The sequence below is a fragment of the Thamnophis elegans genome, chromosome 9 (assembly GCF_009769535.1).
Source record: "Thamnophis elegans isolate rThaEle1 chromosome 9, rThaEle1.pri, whole genome shotgun sequence".
NCBI lineage: Eukaryota > Metazoa > Chordata > Lepidosauria > Squamata > Colubridae > Thamnophis > Thamnophis elegans.
The window spans coordinates 20,061,120-20,081,458 of NC_045549.1; the positions used below are offsets into that span (position 1 = coordinate 20,061,120).

At 37.3% G+C, this 20,339-nt stretch overlaps 1 protein-coding gene across 1 annotated transcript in view; it reads right to left on the reverse strand.

Moving 5' to 3' along the window:
- Nucleotides 1–20,339, reverse strand: part of STPG2 (sperm tail PG-rich repeat containing 2) — a 190,559-nt gene that overhangs the window by 61,219 nt on the left and 109,001 nt on the right. Inside the window, 1 exon segment of the mRNA XM_032224340.1 lies at nt 15,873–16,000. Coding sequence (XP_032080231.1) covers nt 15,873–16,000 — 128 coding nt within the window.

Consider the following 20,339-nt stretch of genomic DNA (forward strand, 5'->3'; position numbering starts at 1 on the left):
TTGGATGGCATGTGATTTAGAAACAAAAAGAGAGGGAGGACGTTAGTGCAATTGTTCACAACAAAACACACTCACCAGTCAAGAAATGCTCTGCTTAAGCAGAAATGCTCAACATTTCAAATTAAAGATATTGTAGTCCTTGACTTGCACTCACAATAGGGACTGGAAAATTGGTTATTAAGTGGTGAAGTGATTACATGAGGCATCACATGATTGCCCCTGATTTTATGATCTTTTTTGCCAAGGTTATTAAGCAAATACCACGGTTTGGTGAGACATCACATGGCCTATGAACTTGTGACCTTCCTTGCTGGCTTCCCCATTAACTTTGCTTGCTAATTTCTCACAAATCTAGTATTTTTCAAAAACATAGAATGGAACCAGAGTGGCATTTCTCAAAATCACACCTTCACTTACAGATCGCTCTTTGATTTAAGAAAATCTCACCAGTTTAATACATACTGACAAAGGAAATCCATACCTATTTTGACATAGCTTTTGAACTTTCTCTTTCTCACCCCACCCCAATTTGGATATGCATCCAGAAAGCATTTAAATAAGACAAAGAGCATTAAAATGCAAAATATCTTGTCACGATAGATTGATGAGTTAAATTACATTGAGATTTCTTCCTACGCTGATAAATATCTTTCTGGACTTAGACACTACTGTGTAACTGTGTAAATGTCTTTCGTGCTACAAGTATGTATGATTTTCTGTCATTGCTAGGATGATATAGATTGAAACTGGAAGACAGATCGGTTGACACACTGGACAACCGTGTGCTATCCAAAAACTACATGGGGTAACTTCAAAAGAGAGAAAAGAAATCTCAGCACAGGTCCCATGTCAGGCCATCAATTACAATGCTGTCATATTAATGGCTAAGGGGAAGCAGGGAAGCGATGACAATAGGTGCATTTGTCTTGCCAGTGCTCTGGAAAAGGAGCACCTGTATCCCAGGGCACTCTGTCTCTTGCTGTCCCTGATGCCTCTGATGGTGTGAATGTTATCTATCTGTCATCCCTTCCTGCTGAAAGGCACCTTCACTGCAGCTAATGGCTCTAACAGAGACAAAATGTAGCTCCCCCCCCCCTACTCAACCTAGTGCATTTTATTCTGATGTTCAGATCACAGGTAACATAGGATTCTGCTTGATAAGGAAGTGCAACTGTAATCCTAGTAAAATGTTTATTATAAAAACGTTAAAAATACGTTCCAAGTTGAGAATACAAATCTGCCTAGCTAATAACGGACATTTTTAAAAAGAGCTTTCCACTTAACCAATGATTGGGTTGATGTTAATTCTAAACTACTACAAAAACTGTCCAAAAATCACCTCTAATCTTGTGATGTCTTATGACTGCAATGATTTACAATCACAATTCCAAGCTCAATTACAGTCATAAAGTCAAGAACTACCTGTACAGGACGGTATATGAAAATGCCACGTGCTCTGGAACAAATTGCAACATTCTGCTAACTTCTCCATTGCCTTTTCTTGTGAGAAGTCAGCAGGAAAAGTCACAAAAGGTGATTCCGTGACCAGGAGACGCTGTAACCATCGTAACTGTGGCTGTTGCCAAGTATAAAATTGCAAACTGCAGGGCTGCTACAATGGTTGAAACTTAAAATCCCCTTTAGGACTGTCTTAACTTTGAACCATGCTGAATGACTGTTTTCTGTATTGTGTATTAGATAGGCCTACGATGGCGAACCTATGGCACACGTGCCACAGGTGGCATGCAGAGCCATATTTGGTGGCATGCCAGCGGTCAGCTCTGGTGCACATGCACGCGCGGGCCAGCTGCTTTTTTTGCCCTTCCGGAGGCCAAGTGGAGGCCGTTTTCACCCTCCCCAGGCTTCAGAAAAGCCCCCAGGAGGCTGGGGAAGGCAAAAAACGCCCCCAACGGGCGCATTGACGTTTGGGGACTAACTTCCGGTTGGGCTATTGTGGCCATTTTTCACCCTCTCCAGGCTTCAGAAGAGCCTCTGGAGGGTGAAAAACGGCTCCAACAACCCAGCCGGAAGTTCGGAAACAATCTATATCCAGCTTCCGGAAGGTCTCCAGAGCCTGGGGAGGGGTTGCATGTGCATGCGCAGGTGGGGGGGATTGAGTGGCCCGCACACATGGGCAATAGTGCACAAAAGTGCAATTTTGGCACATTGTAAGAAAAAAGGTTCGCCATCACTGAGATAGGCTAATCAAGCAAACAAACAAACAAAATGACAGACATGCTTAATATGAGAAAAACAGCTATGGTCATGCCATGGTCTCAGAACCAGCTCCAAGACCCAAGTGGATCAGATTGCATTATGCATTACATTCACTGAATCCAATACTGACACCCTCCCAGGTCCCTCGTCAGCCAGCAATTATCCTTCTTTAGCCAATACATGTGACAAGAAGCAAGGTAAATCCCCTGGCCTGAAAATCCTGCACCCCCTCAAACTAAATGCTTCATGAACAAGCGGTAAGATGCTGACTCTGCAAGCAAGCCTGGTGCCTCATTATTAGCAACTGAAAGCAAGGAAAGCCTGAGCTATGCACAATTGGAAGGGAAAAGATTTAAATTGGGCAGGGACTGCCTTCCGTTGTTGGAAGCGACTTCAGATCTTGGCTTTGTGCATTCCTCCTCTTGATTTTGGCAATGTTTGGGGTGTCCCTGACCGAGTCTCTGGTCTTCCCTTGGTACTGTTCAAGACATTCAGTGGCATTTATTTATACGCCGTCTGACTCAGATTATGTCTTCTCCTCAACCTCTAGTAAGCTGTCATGCTCAGATCCTCTCTCTCCTTTTTCTCAACAACTCTTCTGTTGTCTCCCCTCTTCCCCCCATTTGCTGCTCTCTCTCGTCAGCCAAGCCTTTTTAGAAAGGTGAGTTTGGCCACGAAGTCATTAAATGAGCCAGCCATTAGAAATCCAAAGAAAGAGCATTTGCTTGACTGGACCAGTTTTCACTTTGTGTGTGTGTGTGTGTGTGTGTGTGTGTGTGTGTGTGTGTTGTGGGGGTAAGACACCTTAACAACCCCAGGGGGTGTTCTCTTAAGACACAGCCTGTTGTGCCTTAAAATGGCTTCTACTGTACTGCCATAAAATGGCTTCTACTGTGCAGCGCAGTGGAGTTGCCATGGTAACAGCTTTAAAGTACTCCACAAGGGGGCTCCCTCTGGTAAGGGGGAATCTCCAACATTAGAAATTATGTTTTATCCGGACATTTTCCCCCGAGCAATGTCAGGTTATCAGCTAGTTTTCTATAAACCTGAGAATTATGTCCAAAGAAAAGGAAAGAACAAGAAGGGCCATCCTAATCACAAGAGGGATGTCTGTGGAAATTTATATAAATTATATAGATTCATATAATTCTTTCTATATCATACCAGTCAGTTAGAACTAAAGAAGCTTCTCAGATGAGAAGCAAAACATGTTCAAAGGAGAGGAAAAAAACCCAAGAAAGTCCAGTTGCCTTTTGAGGAAGGGGGAAGCACCTTTGGGACAATTAAAGAGTGGACTCTGAAAATCTCTCATTTCTTTTAAGGGCTAATATCATAGTAGCAGTGATTTCCAGGCGCGGGAGAGCTGTTATAATTTATAAACATGTCTGCCAGTGCTATCATGAGACTATCCCAATATCTGCAAAACACCCTAAAATTTAAATCCTGCAGCATAATATAAAGTTTCGGACTTCTTTGTACTGCAGCTGATAATCAGCCGTGCTTAAGGCTTGTCTGAAATAAACATCCTAATTTAAAAGAATCATTTCTGAACATCTTTTGCAAGTGCTGAACAATAGTGTAAATGTCTGGAGAATTTATCATTTAATGCCAAGTATGGGTGTGAAATCTGATAGTGCCCTCTGCAAACAACTCTGAATGTGTGCTGAAATCCTACATTTAATTCAGGTAGCAGATATTTGATTGCATGGATTTATTTGGAATTGCCTGTTGCACTTTCTTGTTTCTCTGTATTTCCCTTTCCTCGACAACTTATATATATAGAAAGTGCCTAGTGGTGCATAGATTTGAAGATGGATTCAGTGGCAAAACATTCTACAGTTTTGCTTTTATTTATCAGAAATTTTGAATCTAAATGAGAAGTAGATATTTTTCTTTGGCTGCACAATTCTTGTTGATACTGATTAAGCAGAGGAACTATCATATATACATAGGTGACCCTAGATAAGATGACCTAGTTAAGTCATTTGGACCTTGGAATAAGTTGGAATCTGGAACCTGGAATCAATTTTGTTATAGCCCTCTGTAATACAGCTATCAGATTGAGGCTGCAAAAGTTCCAGACAACCACTAGATAATAAGACTTTCCCAGATAATAAGCCCAATCGGGCTTTTGAGTGAATGCACTAAAATAAGCCCTCCCCTGAAAATAAGCCTTCCCCGAAAATATTGCAACACAGCAGCAGCCATGAGGTAACCATGCTCGCTGCCTCCTGAACCTCAAAAATAAGACCTCCCTGAAAATAAAGCCAAACGCTTATTTTGGGGGTCAAAAGAAAATAAGACCCTGTCTTATTTTCAGGGAAATACGGTAGCAAAAGTTGGGATTTTCTGTAGGATTTAACTGCCATCTAATAATTATACAGCTTTTTGATGCCCAGATTTCATAGACCAGTTTTGTAACAAATACTTTTGCCCAAGGACTATGATCATTATTTCTAGATACTTCTGTCTTCCTATAGCAATAGCAATAGCAATAGCAATAGCAGTAGACTTATATACCGCTTGATAGGCCTTTCAGGCCTCTCTAAGCGGTTTACAGAGAGTCAGCATATTGCCCCCAACAATCTGGGTCCTCATTTTACCCACCTCGGAAGGATGGAAGGCTGAGTCAACTCTGAGCCGGTGAGATTTGAACCGCTGACCTGCTGATCTAGCAGTAGCCTGCAGTGCTGCATTTAACCACTGCACCACCTTGGCTCCACCTATAGCTGGTGCCTTCTGGATAAACTAGGCTATACAACTTTACCTCTGGCTATGAGAGTGGAAATTTAAAGAACTGTAAGGCACCAGGTCTGGAAAGATGGTCTTAATGCCATAGATTTAAAAATCCAAAAGAAACCTTATACTGAAACATATTTCCAAATAGATGCTTTAAGGACTGGACACTTAAAAGGTCTGTACTTCTTCTAACTTGTAATTATATACCCAACTGTCACCATGATATGTACTGTATGTATATATATGTATCTCCAGTCCTCTAAAGGCATAGTACATTTGAGAATGGGGGGAGGGGATCAAGTCCTTATCTAGAGCATAAAATTTCTGCCAAAGTTTTACTTTACAATTAATGGCACTTAAGTATCTTCTCATGTGCTATGATCCTTGAAAAGATTACTGCAGGGACAGGCTGATTAAAGTGCTACACAATCAGCACCCCTAAATTTTGTTGTCAAGTATTCAGACATGTTTAAATTGCAACAAAATGATTTCATTATAATTCTAGCAGAAGATATATAGACATGATTGGGAATAAATATAGTCTGAGCCATTAACGATAAGAAAGCAGAGAGAAATTAAATGACCAGTATTTCAATGAATTCATTATACTGAGAAACATTAGACATGACAATTTCTATATTCATATGTAGCTCTTTGAAAGTTTTTTAAGTATATAAACTTTTAAAAGTTCTAAGTATGCTACCAAATGCATGAATGCCAGCTAAAATGTTTTTAATGAAACAGATAAATAATAAATGTATTAAACTGACAAGGAATTTGCTGTTTTTATATAGTTCTTCCATTTTCTTAACAGATGTTCAAAACTGCTTGTAGTTATTAAGCTAGCTTGATCAGAAAAACTTACAAATGATTACTGGTTTTTAAACTGTAGCATGATCAAAAATATAGGAACCTGCAAAGGTAAAATAATTTTCTTCAATAACAGCTTTTAATGAATGACATTAGTCATTCCATACAAAAGGATTTATCCATTTATTTATTACATTAATTGCTTTTATATTTGTAGAATTATATAAGCGGTTTAGAGTCGCTGATTGAGGTGGGTGGTTATAGAAATTGTATAAATAAATAAACAAGCATATTGTTAGAATTCAAAGACACTTATATTAAAAATCCCAAACTAATTATAATTAGTTGTGTGATGGAAGGTTGTGGCAAGACAATACAGAGAGAGAGTGAGGGGGGGGGGAGAGAGAGAGAGAGAGAGAGGGGCAAACATTATATAAAATGTAATTCAGTTGCACTGCAAATATTGGTAAGTTTTCTGAACTGATAGCAAATTCAAATGTCTATACTGATAAACAAGGTTTTTTTCTGACAATCAAAAGCTATCCATTTGTATATAACTCAGGCCCATTAGACTTAATCCTACCCTGTGAGACAGCAGAGCATGGCTGCTGTTTTCTATGTGATAGCCTTTCAAATATGTCCCTGTCAGTTAATATTCAACTTATACACTGAATATGTAAACCACTCAAATTCAATAAAAACAATGAGCTACAGTAATTACCCAAGGCACAAATGAATATAACAGATATTGTAATGTAAATAACTCTTAATGTTTGAAAGAAAGACTCAGAGGGCCCAATGAACTTCTTGGGTTGGCTACAGAAAGTCTCTTCTAATCAGTGGCTACTAGCAAATGTTTCCAATGATGGCTATGGGCATATTAATACAGAAACAGGGCTATTTCAGGTCTGCTAGTCCTAGTATCATGATCCGCTTTAGAAAGAAACCGGAGTCAAGTTCCTTTATAGATGAAACATGCTCATCTAGCTGCTGTCAATAATATGTCATATTCTGTTCTACATCAAGTACCCAAAGGACACTCAAAGACTATGCATACTCCATCACAACAAATAACTTGGATGTTGCCAGTAAGAAGAGCCAGTATTTGTCAGGGAAAATATATAGCTGATATACCAAAAGTGTAATTGGTGAAATACACTGTTGAACATTGAATCACCAAATTGTACCCTTGCCTTCAAAGCATAATATTGATCAAATGTTTTATTTGAAGGGGGAAAGAAAATTATATACATTTGATGCTTCACAAAACTTTTTTCCATGAAGGTACACCATATAATCTGTAAGCTCTCAGAGAACTGCGCTTGTAGCACAGGTTTAAAGAATAAATATTTGCTGTTCTTGAGATACACATAAACACAGAGAGAGAGACAGAGAGGCAGAATAGTTTGGGTTTTCTGTTTGGATTCCTAAAGGATGTCCAAGAGCTAAATAATAACATTTTCTTCTACTTGCTCTGCCTTTCTTTTCTTCTTCAAAAATAATCCTCAATGCTCTACAAAATGCAAGTCATACTGAACAACCAAAAAATGATGGTAGGCTTTATCCCTTGAGAATAACACATTTAGAGATGAGCAGCAGGGTTTTAGAACTGGAAAAAGAAACATCAGTAACATGCACTATGCAAATGACAGTACCCTGATGGCCAAAAATGCAAAGGATCTGCAAACTCTAGTAATAAAAGTGGGGAAAATGGATTAAAATAATTTAAAATTAATAATTAAAATTAAAATAAATCAAACTCGTGGCAACTGGTATAACAGCCAGGTACAATCACCAGTCGTAGAAAGATAACTAACTGGTGGAGAGTTTCTGCCTTTTAGGATCAACTATCAATAGTAAAGCAAAAAGCAGTCAAGAAACATGCCACAGACATATTCCTTGGCAGAGCAGCCATAAAGTCCTTGGATAATATATTCAAATGCTGTAATAGATCTATGTCTACCAAGATCAAAATTGGACAAATCGTGGTATTCCCTGTAACAATCTATGGAAATAAAAGTTGGTCTTAGAAGAAGTAGAAGAGGATAGAATATTGACACTTTTGAACTTAGATGCTGGAGAAGATTCTGAGAGTACTATGGGCAGCCAAGAAACAAAGTGGATGATCAAACAAAATTTGTCTAGTATCTACCCAGCCCTTTTAGGGAAGGTGTTAGAGAAGCTGGCTGTGCAACAGCCTCAGAAGACCCTGATAAAGTGTATTATCTAGACCCCATTCGGTCAGGATTCAGGTCTGGGTATGGGACAGAAATAGCATTGATTAAGATTTTAAATCATTTCTGGTGGGAGTAGGATGGGGCTTGAGCATTCATTCTAGCTCTGCCTGACTTTTCAGCAGCCTTTTCATGGGCTCACTAACCATAGTATCTTCTGGACTGGCTCTGCAAGTTGGGGAGGTGTGACACTGTATTTGTCCTGGGGTTGATATTACTCAATCCTTTGGCTCAAACACATAGGGTTCAGTGCTCTCTCTGTTTCTTTTTAACATCTATATGATGGATCATCAGTATGCTAATGATATTCAATATTACATCAATGGCAATGGCAATGGCCATCCGATGCTATGGATGCCTTATCCTGGTGCCTGGAGACAGGAATGGAACAACAGGTTTCAATTGAATCCTGGCAAGACTGAGTAGGGTTTTGGAGCTGCCAGTCCTAACGCCATCTTTAATACTGGATGGAGTTTGCATTGCCCAAACAGACCTGGAGCACAACTTGAGAGTTCTCTTAGATTTGGGACTCCTGCTCAAAGAGAAGGTGGTAGTTGTGGCTCAAAGGGCCTTTGCTCAGCCTACATAAGTGGTACCCATTCCTGGATTGGTATATTCTTCTCACACTCACTCATGTCCTGGTCATCTCCCAAGCAGACTCTATCAGGGGCTGTCCCTGAATAGTATCTACAAGCTTCAGCTGGTGCAGAATGCCACAACATGGGCAGTTATGTGTGACCCTAGAGCAGCACGTTTTACACCTCTCCACGAACAGCATCAATTGCCAGTTTGGTGTATTGCCAGCTTCATGGCATGGGGCCATGTTATCTGAGAGATCACCTCTTGCTGATTACATCTGCCAATCCCATCAGTTACAGCAGAAGATGTACGTTGTGGGTCACATCTGCTAAGGAGTTGTATGTGGTAGAATTAGGAGGTGGGCCCTTCCTTTCTTTTTTTATGGCTTGTGTGTATATTTCCCAGAGTCATGCGATGGGTGGCAATATAAATATGATAAATCAGGATTAGGACTTTGTGTAATATGAAGTGATTCAGTTCAGATACATAATGCAAAGATGATTAGAGAAGGCTCTGATGCTGAGAAAAGTGGAAAGAAAGAAGAGATGAGGAGCAGCAAGAGGGAGGGATTCAAGTTACAGTGTGAAGAGTGTTCCATTTGAAAACCTGAAAGACCAGATTAGGAACTGTTCCTCAGGGAGAAAATCTATCTATGTGGTTGCTAGATGTCAGCAACAACTTGATGGGTCACAATCAATCCATCAAAACTCTTAAAAAGGCATTTACTTTCTTCCTATTTTTTCCCCAAAATGCTGCAAAGGTTACCTGCTAATTTAATTCACTTTGCTGCTGCCAATGAAAATCGGCAACATTTTAGCCTTTGTCTATTTGCTTTTAAAGTACAGTATCTAGCAAGTCATATTTTCATTCTTTGACTTCTGCTGTGAAAGAAAATCAAAACTATGTTTAAAAGTCTCCGGTACAATCAGAGGAGCATGGTGGATCATGTGGTTAGGACACTGGGCTGGAGGTCAGCAAGTTCAAGACCCAAGTCCTGGTATGTGGTGGGGTGAGCTCCCATCATTTGCTCCAGCTCCTTGTCAGGGACATGAAATAAGCCCCTCCCCCAACCACCCACCCCCGACAAGGGTGATGTCACTGAATAATCCTTGCAACCCAGAAATGCCTTAAAAGGTGCCTTCTACACGAATGGGAAGTTACCAGGCTTCATCTCACTTGCAGGAAGTTATCAGGCCAAGCTTCATCACACTTGCAAATCACAGTATACAGTACATTATAATGAGGCAAGAGCCTCCTAATGTAGATATAAACCCATAGGTTTCTGCTCAATATCACAGCTGCTCATTGTAAAAGCATAATTCTTTGATTTATGCGACATGGCTGTGGACAAATTATTTATCTGTATAATGAAATCATCTCTTGAGCAATACTTGGAGTGGTAGCTGTAACAAACAGCAATTGAGATTTGAAGCCTCAGCTGATCTTTCTTTCAGCCCATCAACACAGCATTAACTCATGGTTTAAGTCTTTACAGGATCATGATAGGTTTATTTACAAAGCTTCATTGACAATTAAAATCCACAGCATTTTGGCAAACAATGGTCAGGGGAAGAATGCCATTAGAGTCACCCGGAAAAATGAATTAATAATTTATTCTCACTCTCAAAAAATAGCAGAAGCTAACATCTCACCAGCATATGCAGTTTGGATGCTGTAGAAAGCTCTGTACATTCCATTAAAGCATATTTTACAGTCTTTCAAAGATGTAATTCTGATTCATTTGTTCACAAACCTCTATTTTTTGAGCACCAAAGTCACTGCATTTCAAAGATCTGAAGTATACTGAAAGGGGTATATGCAGTTCATGGGAGAACAGGCAAGCAATTTAGTGCATAACATAAATTTAGTGAGATGCTCTGGCCCGTTCAATTACAGAATTCCAATTTGTCTGTCTTCATTTGTCTTCTCAGACAGTAATCCATTGCACAGATTATGAAAGGCAAATGAGCAAATCTGGTTTAAGACTATTAGTGCACCACAAAGGCACTATGTATGGATTAAAGAGAAAGGATACATTTTTAAAAATCATCTGAATACACATTACGTTTCTATTATGAAAATGTGTGGGTGTACATGAGGAAGGTTCCATTAGTTCTAAAGTTTGTGTAACAGTACTTTAATGTTGTAAACCATCTAAAACCACCTGTGTGTCAGTTGAGCGGCCTTATAAATTTGTTTAATAAATAAATTAGCAGAGCATTGCTTAGAATTCTATGTCCTTAATCTTCCTTATAGCTAACCATACTGATAAATCAAGCATTTAAGTACATTTAAGTATTATCTTTTCAACAAATCTATGTCTGGTATATAATGTAATGTAATAAATACCCACATTACTTCTGAATCAGATTTAAGAATAAATATTAGATAAACTAGTAAACAAAAGCTCAAATATATTGCCTATACATAGTAACATTTCCCAAATGACCAAAATCCTACTTCAGAATTATTTTATTTCAATCATATTTTTCCAGATTTTCATATTATAGCTCATGTTAAGCCAAAGACCTAATTAAAAATATATTTTTCCAATAGCAGAAAGATGTTTCATTAAAAAAGGTTCATTAAAACAGTCATTTTGATCTTTCAGAATATTAATATAACTTTTATATTGTCAAAATAAAAAGGTGACAGTCAGTCAACATGACAGAAGTGTTGTAAAATTGGCTAATAGGTAGAAATTGTTTTAAATGATAGATTCATTTGTAAGTACAGTATGTAAATTAACCATTGCAGTTTGTATTAAATACTTGTACATTTGGGGAAAATAAAATATAAATTATGCTGCTGTTTTTTTTTTCAAAAAGTGCTTAGATTTAAGTTGCTGAAATTGAAAGGCGATTAAAAGGAGATCTAAAGAACAGCATTCAATGTAGAGAGCAGAATATGGATTTGTGAACATAAGGATGTAACAATAGAAAGGTCTGGAAAGATATCGTGAATGGTGCTGGTGTGAATTTGATGGTAATATCTACCCAATTTTTCTTATGTTTATAATATTTTACTCTCTGTTTTACATCTTGTATATCCCCAAATGTACAGCCTAATAGGTATGTGTGTGTGTAATTATTATTATTGCTATTATTTTAAAATATATTTGGATAAGGTAAAGGTTCTCCTCCCACATATGTTCCCAACTCTAGGGGGCAATACTCATCTCCATTTCAAAGCCGAACAGCCAGCGCTGTCCAAAGACTCTCCATAGTCATAGGGCCAGCATGACTAAATGCCGAATGCTATTACCCTCCCACCAAAGGTGGCTCCTATTTTTCTACTTGCGTTTTTATGTGCTTTCGAACTGCTAGGTTGGCAGAGGTAATGGGAGCTTACTCCGTGACAGCACCACCGCATCCCTTGGTATTTGGATACCTGTCTGTAAGTCACTTGCTTTCCATCTCTAGTATTTATAGCCCATTGAATATTTAATTATTACTATAATCCCAAGGTCCCAGATTAGAGATGTGACACTCATGTGACATAATAAAACACTGACTTAAAACTTGGGGGTCCCACTAAAGCAATCAAGACTAGTTACTCAATGGGGAAGAACTACTACTGACCAATGATGTGACCTGGCCTCACTGAGTAAACCATGTAATCACAGCTAATTATTATACAATTGGTAACACTTCAAGAATTGGTGTATTTTCCCACTCTTAACTCCTTTCGTTTCTTTAACGTGTCTTTTTATATAGCAGGTCTGAGGGAAGAGGACTGCTTTCTAATTTTTAATTTAATAATCTGGGATAAGCAATAAATAAGATATAAGATGAAACCCAATTTTGCATGTTTGCATATGACTTAGATAAAGTCTATTTTGCTTGGGTAGCCATGCATGAAGGCTGGTTATTCTAAGAATTTTAGTCTATCCATTAGTATCCATACGGACATCAACTAGGGAAGGTTACACTGAACAAGTTAAGTCTTTGGTGGAAAGCTCTGGACAGAGTTTTCTAATAAAGAAAATTATTGTCTTCTTGCTTGTTTGTTGTATAGATTTATCTGTTCATCTGCACAGTTGCATTTTTGTGGATTGACTTAAAGACGATTTAAAGAAAAGGATTACATTTGTTCCATTTTAGACTAGTTCGGAATTGGTTTTCTACATAATGCTTTGCATCAGGCCTTTTGACTAAAATAAATGAAGAGGAAGTTAGTGCATATTGCTGTTACTTGCAGTGTCCTTTCAAGGGATATTGCCAGCATAGTATTCATTCAGAGCAATTGAAGTATATTAATTTTAAAAACATGACTCTGAATGAATGTACTTGAAAGTGTCTTTATTAAGTGAAACAGACACTCTGCTATGCTTGATATTAGTGACATTGGAAAAGATCAGAAGGGTAGAATACATTTGGCAACTATTATTCACATTTTTCATTGACAGTATGAACTAAGCCTATATCTCAATTGTTTTATTAAATTGATTTAAATAAATGCCTATACTTTAGCTAGTATAGGCTAAATCACTCATCTTCCCTTTTCTCTTCGCTCTGTCTCAAATAAACACAGGAACATTCATTCATACCCACGCCAGGATGGCTAAGGAGGATTACTCTATTCATAAGTGTCCATATAACAGCACTGATATAATAAGAATATTGACTATTTTTCAGATTAAAACCGACAGCATTTTAGAACAAAAAAGGCACATAAAATATATACATGAACATTTCATTGCCTTCTGAAAACATGTCATTAACCTCATATCTGGCCTGGAGCCAGCTGTAATCATGAAAACTTGCAAAATATAATTGAAGCAGAAGAGTTACATGGAAATACATTTCTGGTAGCCTGGAATCATAGCCAGGAAGAAAAAAAAAGAGTCAGTCCATGCTATTTTTCTAAGCTTTCCTTGAACAGGATAGTCTTGGCCTACTTCTGGGCAATTTTATGTGCAAAGAGCACAAAGACTTTGCAAGAGAATATTCAAGCAAGCTGAAGCCACAAATATTTCCATACTATTTAATCTATCAGGCATGAACAAGCACTTATGTGCATTTACCAGTTACAGCCAAATCAGCAGATCAACATTTTGGCTTACAAAATTTAATAGCATCTTCCAGAGATAAAAACAATGCTCTCTTCCGTTATCGGTTTCTGGGAAAATAAGGCCTTACTCCCAAGACCTGGAGTTAATATACTGTTGTGTTTTTGGCATTCTGTTTTGTTTGATTTCTGTTATTTTAAAATCATTTTATTCCACACCATCCATGTAGTTTCAGCTTTTATCTGTTCTTATGGACTGATGGGGGTAGAGGATTGATGCATTAACTTGCATTAATCCATGTGATGGGAGGCAGCTGATCCCAACATTGACTACCTGAAATAATCTCTTTTTTAGCTTGCAGAAACTCAGTTGAATCAGATCAGATCAAATTTTGGAGAAATGGCATTCCAATATATAGTCATGCCTTTTCTTACAAAAATGTGAAGGGAGGGAGCATATGAGGTTCTCCAAGGAGTGCTAACTTGGAGCGGGGCAGGACAGCTAAACAGAGAAGACATTTCTGCAAGTACTCTGAAGATATTTAAAGTTCTAAGCCAACACTTCACTTTGAAGCTAATAGTAACCAAGTGTAGGGCCTAAAACACAGATATACTATATTCCTGATGGTGGATAGCCAAACACAACCAGGCTACGGAGTTCTGGGCTACTTAAAATTTCCAAATGGCCTTCAAAGATTGTGCATATTGCAGTGATCCAAGCAAATAGTGATTAGTAAATAGTGATGGGGCATGTGTTATCCTCAGGTAAGTTCACAACAGGTGGATAAAGGCTCCCTGGCTAGTTAATCAATAAATCAATACATAAATTCACATCCTACTTCTTTACTCAATTCCTTAGTAGCTGACAATAAGGTTATACCATACAAGATTAAACTATACATGTAATAAGTAGACCTAAGGTAAGATAAGATAAGGCAAGATGGGATGCAGTGGCTCAGTGGTTAAGACACTGAGCTTGTCGATCAGAAAGGTTGGCGGTTCAGCGGTTTGAATCCCTAGAGCCGCATAACGGAGTGAGCTCCCATTATTTCTCCCAGCTTCTGCCAACCTAGAAGTTTGAAAGCATGTAAAAATGCAAATAGAAAAATAGGAACCATCTTTGTTGGGAAGGTAACAGTATTCCGTGCATGTTTAGTCATGCCGGCCACATGTCCACAGAGATGTCTTCAAACAGCGCTGGCTCTTCAGCTTTGAAACGGAGATAAGCACTGCTCCCTAGAGTCAGGAACGACTAGCACATATGTGTGAAAGGAACCTTTACCTTTACCTTAGGTAAGATAACATAACTTGGGCTCCAGAACACAAAACTTATATCTTATTTTATTCAGTTCAACTGCAAAAGAATAAATGTCTTTGGAAATGGAATAATATCCGACTAGTTTTACCGTGCAGAAAATGCCATACATTTATAAAATCAAAAATTCTGTAAATGAGCGTCCCTTATGTGACAGCTTTGGAAATCATCTAACCTTTTGGGGGAAAGTTTAAGTTAAGGCACGTTCATATCTGGAACACCAGATTAAAACATCTACTCTAGCCAATTCATGTCAATCAAAAGGCACTTGTTATATTTTAACATGTTCAATCATATCATTTACATAATGATCTTTTATCAGCATCTCGTCAACAAGATAAAACCATCATCATCATCATCATCATCATCATCATCATCATCATCATCATAGACTTTATTGTCATTGTATATCATATACAATGAAATTGGTTTAGCCTCTACATAAATAGTTATAGAGATTAATCCTTATACAAGTAATTTGGCAAAAACAAAACCTAGCCATATGTTTCCATATACACAACACAATCATTCCACAATGCTTGTGTTGTGTTTAGGAGTCTGATAGCCCATGGGTAGAAGCTATTTTTAAACCTGTTTGTCTGGTTGGCTATACTTCAATGTCTTCTGCCCAATAAAAGTGAAAAGAGACACTGGCCAGGGGTGAATGTCTATATACTGCCTTTTAACTAACTGTACACTTCCTTCATGGACCAAATGCTTCCAACGAAGTCTGCAAACTCCCTCAGAAGACCTGCTGGTAAACCCAAACTTGACACTGCAAAAAATACAAAAACACAGCCTTCTTTGGCTGCCATCTTCTTGATTTGAAAAAAATAAAATCCATTTGCTTTCCTGATGTTAGATACCGAAATGACACCACTATTGCAGATTATTATGTATGTGTTTCATAATTATAAGGGATGACCAGGTTTACCCAGTTGCCAAATAACATTGTGTTGTCAACTTACCACATATGAAGCAGGCCCAGGACTGGTGCTTTTTGCATCTTTAAAACGTGCTTCTTGAGAAACCAAGACTGTCGTTCCAGGAGACAATTTTGCTCCTGGCTGGTCAACTGGGCTGTAGGTCCCTGGTCCTAAAAATAAAAAAAAGGAAATGCAGCAAGATAAATTCGTATTTTCTTCATACATGAGGTTTATCATCAAACTATACAGACTGTGACAGAGAAACAAGTTATGAGAATTAGTATTCTAGAATAACATAAAATGAAAACAGTTCACATCGTTACCACAATCCCTTATTTTATTATCAGAATATAATATCTCATGTGTATTGGTCCTTTTTCTTTTTCTTTTTTTTTTGTGGAAAATATAAGTGTTACCTAAATTATCCATAAACAGGCTGATATATGTTTTCTACATTTACAATAGACTTCTTTGAGGGAAAGTTACCAGCAGAATTACCTAGGAAGTCTAGGCGCTACTGTCCAAACCAGGCCATGCAAAGACCCACACTCGGTCTCAACAATGCTACAGCATTATATGCCTGCAAGACATTCTCAGGCATTTCCAAGAATAATTTCTTCCTTTGTGAAATATTATCTGCAGGGAATGAACAAATTGTTCTTTTTGGTGGTAGGTGTCTATCAAATTCTAAAGTGCAAAAGGAAAGAGAACCACAACAACAACAACAAAGAATTTCATTGAGCAAGTAGACTTTCTTTCTCTCTACAAGATGAAGCTCACAGTAACAAAGATCAGCATGTGACAACTTTACAGTGACAATAAGCGGTGATCTTAGCAAAATACACTTCACTGCTTGTATTTATTCTATTTACAATCACCTTTTCTCCATGGGGCTCAAAATAGTTAAGACTGAACACTGACATAGGCAGTAAAACCTCAACCAATGTCAGAAACAATTATAGGTTAAGAAGAGACAAATAAGTAATTTTCTGGGCAACATCACAGTTGCAGATATCCATGAGTGAACCTATTTCCACAGGAGCTAATTCTGAACATTATTTTGGATCAAATACATAGGGTTATATGCAATTTAAATACTTTGGAGATTAAAAGTATGGAACAACACTCAAGCTTCAAAATCCAACAGATATTTACTACTCTGTCTGCCTATTAACTCAACTGAGTTTCACAAATTTCTCATGAATCCTTTAGAGTAAATGGCACAATCATTAAGAGGCTTTCTTTAAGCCCAAGTAATTTTGTCCAATTAAACATAAACAGAAAGTTCCCTTATTCTGTTGGCATGATTGTACTTACTTAAACTATCTCCTCCCTCCCTATGAGTAGTAATAACTGTGCTATAATGTTTTTTTCATAGACTTAATCTCCGCACAATGAACTTAGGTAGGTTATAGAGAAATGAGGCTTTAGAGGACACCTACAGACTCCACTAAATATTTCTTTGATTTTACTCTGAGACCACATTGGGTGAGGCTGAAAAAGACCACAAGGGAAGCTGCCTCTGCATACTTTCTCCATAGTAGCTTTGACATACATACATACATACATACATACATACATACATACACACACACACACACACACACACACACACCTACCTACCTACCTACCTACCTACCTACCTACCTATCATCTATCTATTATCTATCTACCTACCTACCTACCTACCTACCTACCTACCTACCTACCTATCTATCTATCTATCTATCTATCTATCTATCTATCTATCTATCTATCTATCTCTTATCTATCTTTCTGTCTGAAAAATTTATACAGCTGCCATATTGCTAAATGAGATCAAGAAACAGACAATGCAAGTGTTTACAGAAATGCAACTTTTGCTGAAGGGTGTAATAACAGAATTTTGAAAACCTCCAGAGTTTTTCACTACTCTTAGAATCACTTCACTACTAATAGAAACAAGACAGAATTATTTTGAAGCAAGATACTGTTTGTTTTTTGTTATATGCTTTTTATTTTCCCATTAGGTTGCCAGTTTTCCCTAAACAATTCATCCATTTTCTTGTCAAGTATATCTCCACATTCATTTGCAATATATTGTGTGCCAGAGATCCAAACTGATCCTTTCTGTCTATCTAATCAGCAAGCCAGGCTCACCTAACAAGCTAAACTATATTCAAAGGAAAAATCTGAAAAGCCAACAGGATCAGGGTCATGCCAATTTTAGGGAGAGATGCTGCTGCTTCACAAGATAGGAGCCACAACAAAGAAGGCACATCTCTTGGTCCTGTAAGATGCACTGCTTATTTCTTTTTAAAAAAAAAAACCTACCATGTTTCCCCAAAAATCAGACAGGGTCTTATTTTCTTTTGACCCCCCGAAATAAGCACTTGCCCTCATTTTTGGGGAGGTCTTATTATTTTTGAGATGCAAGAGGCGTGTCACCTCATGACTGCTTCTGTATTGCAATATTTTCAGGTAGGACTTATTTTGAGGGGATGGCTTATTTTAGCCCATGTGCTCAAAATTGGGCTTATTATCCAGGAGGTCTTCTTTTGTGGAAAACAGGATAGTATAATTCTTTAATTCTTTGATCCTAAGTGGGTAAGTGCTCATGATATTTCTTACACAGACACAAACACACTCAAGGTTGAAAACCTACCTAATACTCCTATTTCACAACAACCATCCCATGAAATGAGTTGGGTTGATGAAGAGTGATTGACCCAATACATATCAAAATGATTATTGCCTGCCCCTTTATGTTTAATCGAAAGCCTGGAAAAATTAATAAATTTAGTGGTTCTCAGGCATCCTTTACTGTATATAAATTGGGTCAAAATGTGACCTGGAGTTTACATTAATTGGGAAGATGACAAAAGTGATAAAGTAATTCTGACTTCATATTCAAAATATTTTTTCTAACAAATTATAATTTTAATGTATATATTGTATTGTTAAAGATAAACAAATAATTATAGTTATAATCCTTAATAAAAGCCTGTTTTACAATATTTAAAAACTGAAAATGTATTTGGGGGGGGTCATACTGTGAAGGGTTCATTTACTACATCCTGCTGCTTATGTGATACAGATCAAAGACTTGCATTACCACATCCTGCAGCACCTGTTGAGTACCAAATTATACAAAAGCTATCTTCTATTAATTTACCAAAATGCCACATTCTAATTACAGGTCAGTAAATAAAACTTTTTTCCCTTACTGTAGCAAAGCATCTAAGAAATACCTGCCTTTCCCATGATTGGTACATAATGGAAAAATCAAGAAAAGGTGATTCTTATAATTATATATATTTTCTGGCCCTATGCAGGTTCAATCTCTATGAAATGTCAACCACTGCTACAGGGCAAACAAGCCCAGAACATGAACAATGGATAATTTAAAGTGGATATCTTTTCTGTAAAACCTCACCGAGTACCTTTTTACTACAGTCAAGGAAAAGTGAAAAATGATTCTTTGCAGAATGAAGCATTTGTGCAAATTTTGTTACAGGAGATACATGGATCTTGTACCATTAAATTGCCAATCATTTCGCTACTACTTTTAGGTAAAAACAGAATGTTTATATACAGTCTGCAATCAAGAGTTGCAAAAACAAAAGACTTTTATCTAAATTAAACAGGTGATATTTTTTCCCTTTTTGATGCACATTGTTTATTTTATAACAACTTATACTTCACTATACCTATGTAATACATATGATATTCTATGTTTTATACATGTAATACATATGATGCAATCTGATACATTTTATTATTAGTATGTAACGTCAGTTAAGAATTAACTCTAATTGTTTTCTTTTAATTTAAATAACTAAAATATATTGGAAATTCCTAGTCATGACATCTTAAAGAAGAATTTAAGGTTGCATAGGCTTGAATTTATGTCATTAATTATATGAAAGAAGATTTGAGTGGTAAAGTAATGAAATAAAAGGACAATGCACTTTCATGTTTAAGGGTGGAAAGATCAGTGAGATGGGATTTACAGGAGATATTACCATGTCACTACATTGCTGCTGGAGAAGGAATGAAAAATTATGGGGAGAAAGTTGTATCTCATTGGGACATTGTGAAAAAGGAAGAAACAAATGACAACTAACCATGGGTTACTACATATATGACTATAATATAAGCAACCCATTTTTCCTCAGAGCTAAGGTTATTATATAAGACTCTTTGAGCTTTGCTTCACCTGTTAATCATCTTTGCATAAAAGTAGGATTGTGTCATCAAAAACCCATGATACATTAAATGTAATGCACCACATAACTTTAGTTTGATTCTGCTTGCTCTAACCGCTCCTTTGATAATTAAAAACTTGCTAACAATACTAAAAAATATCCATCTGCAGCTTATCTCTGCTTCCATCAGGACTTGCAACATGATGCCAAAATGCTGCTTTTGCCTTTCTAATACCCTTTGCCTCCTCTGTGGACATTCTGTTTTTTGCACTGTGTTGTCAGTTCACATTTATATCAATGCACTTTCAATTACGATGAAGGA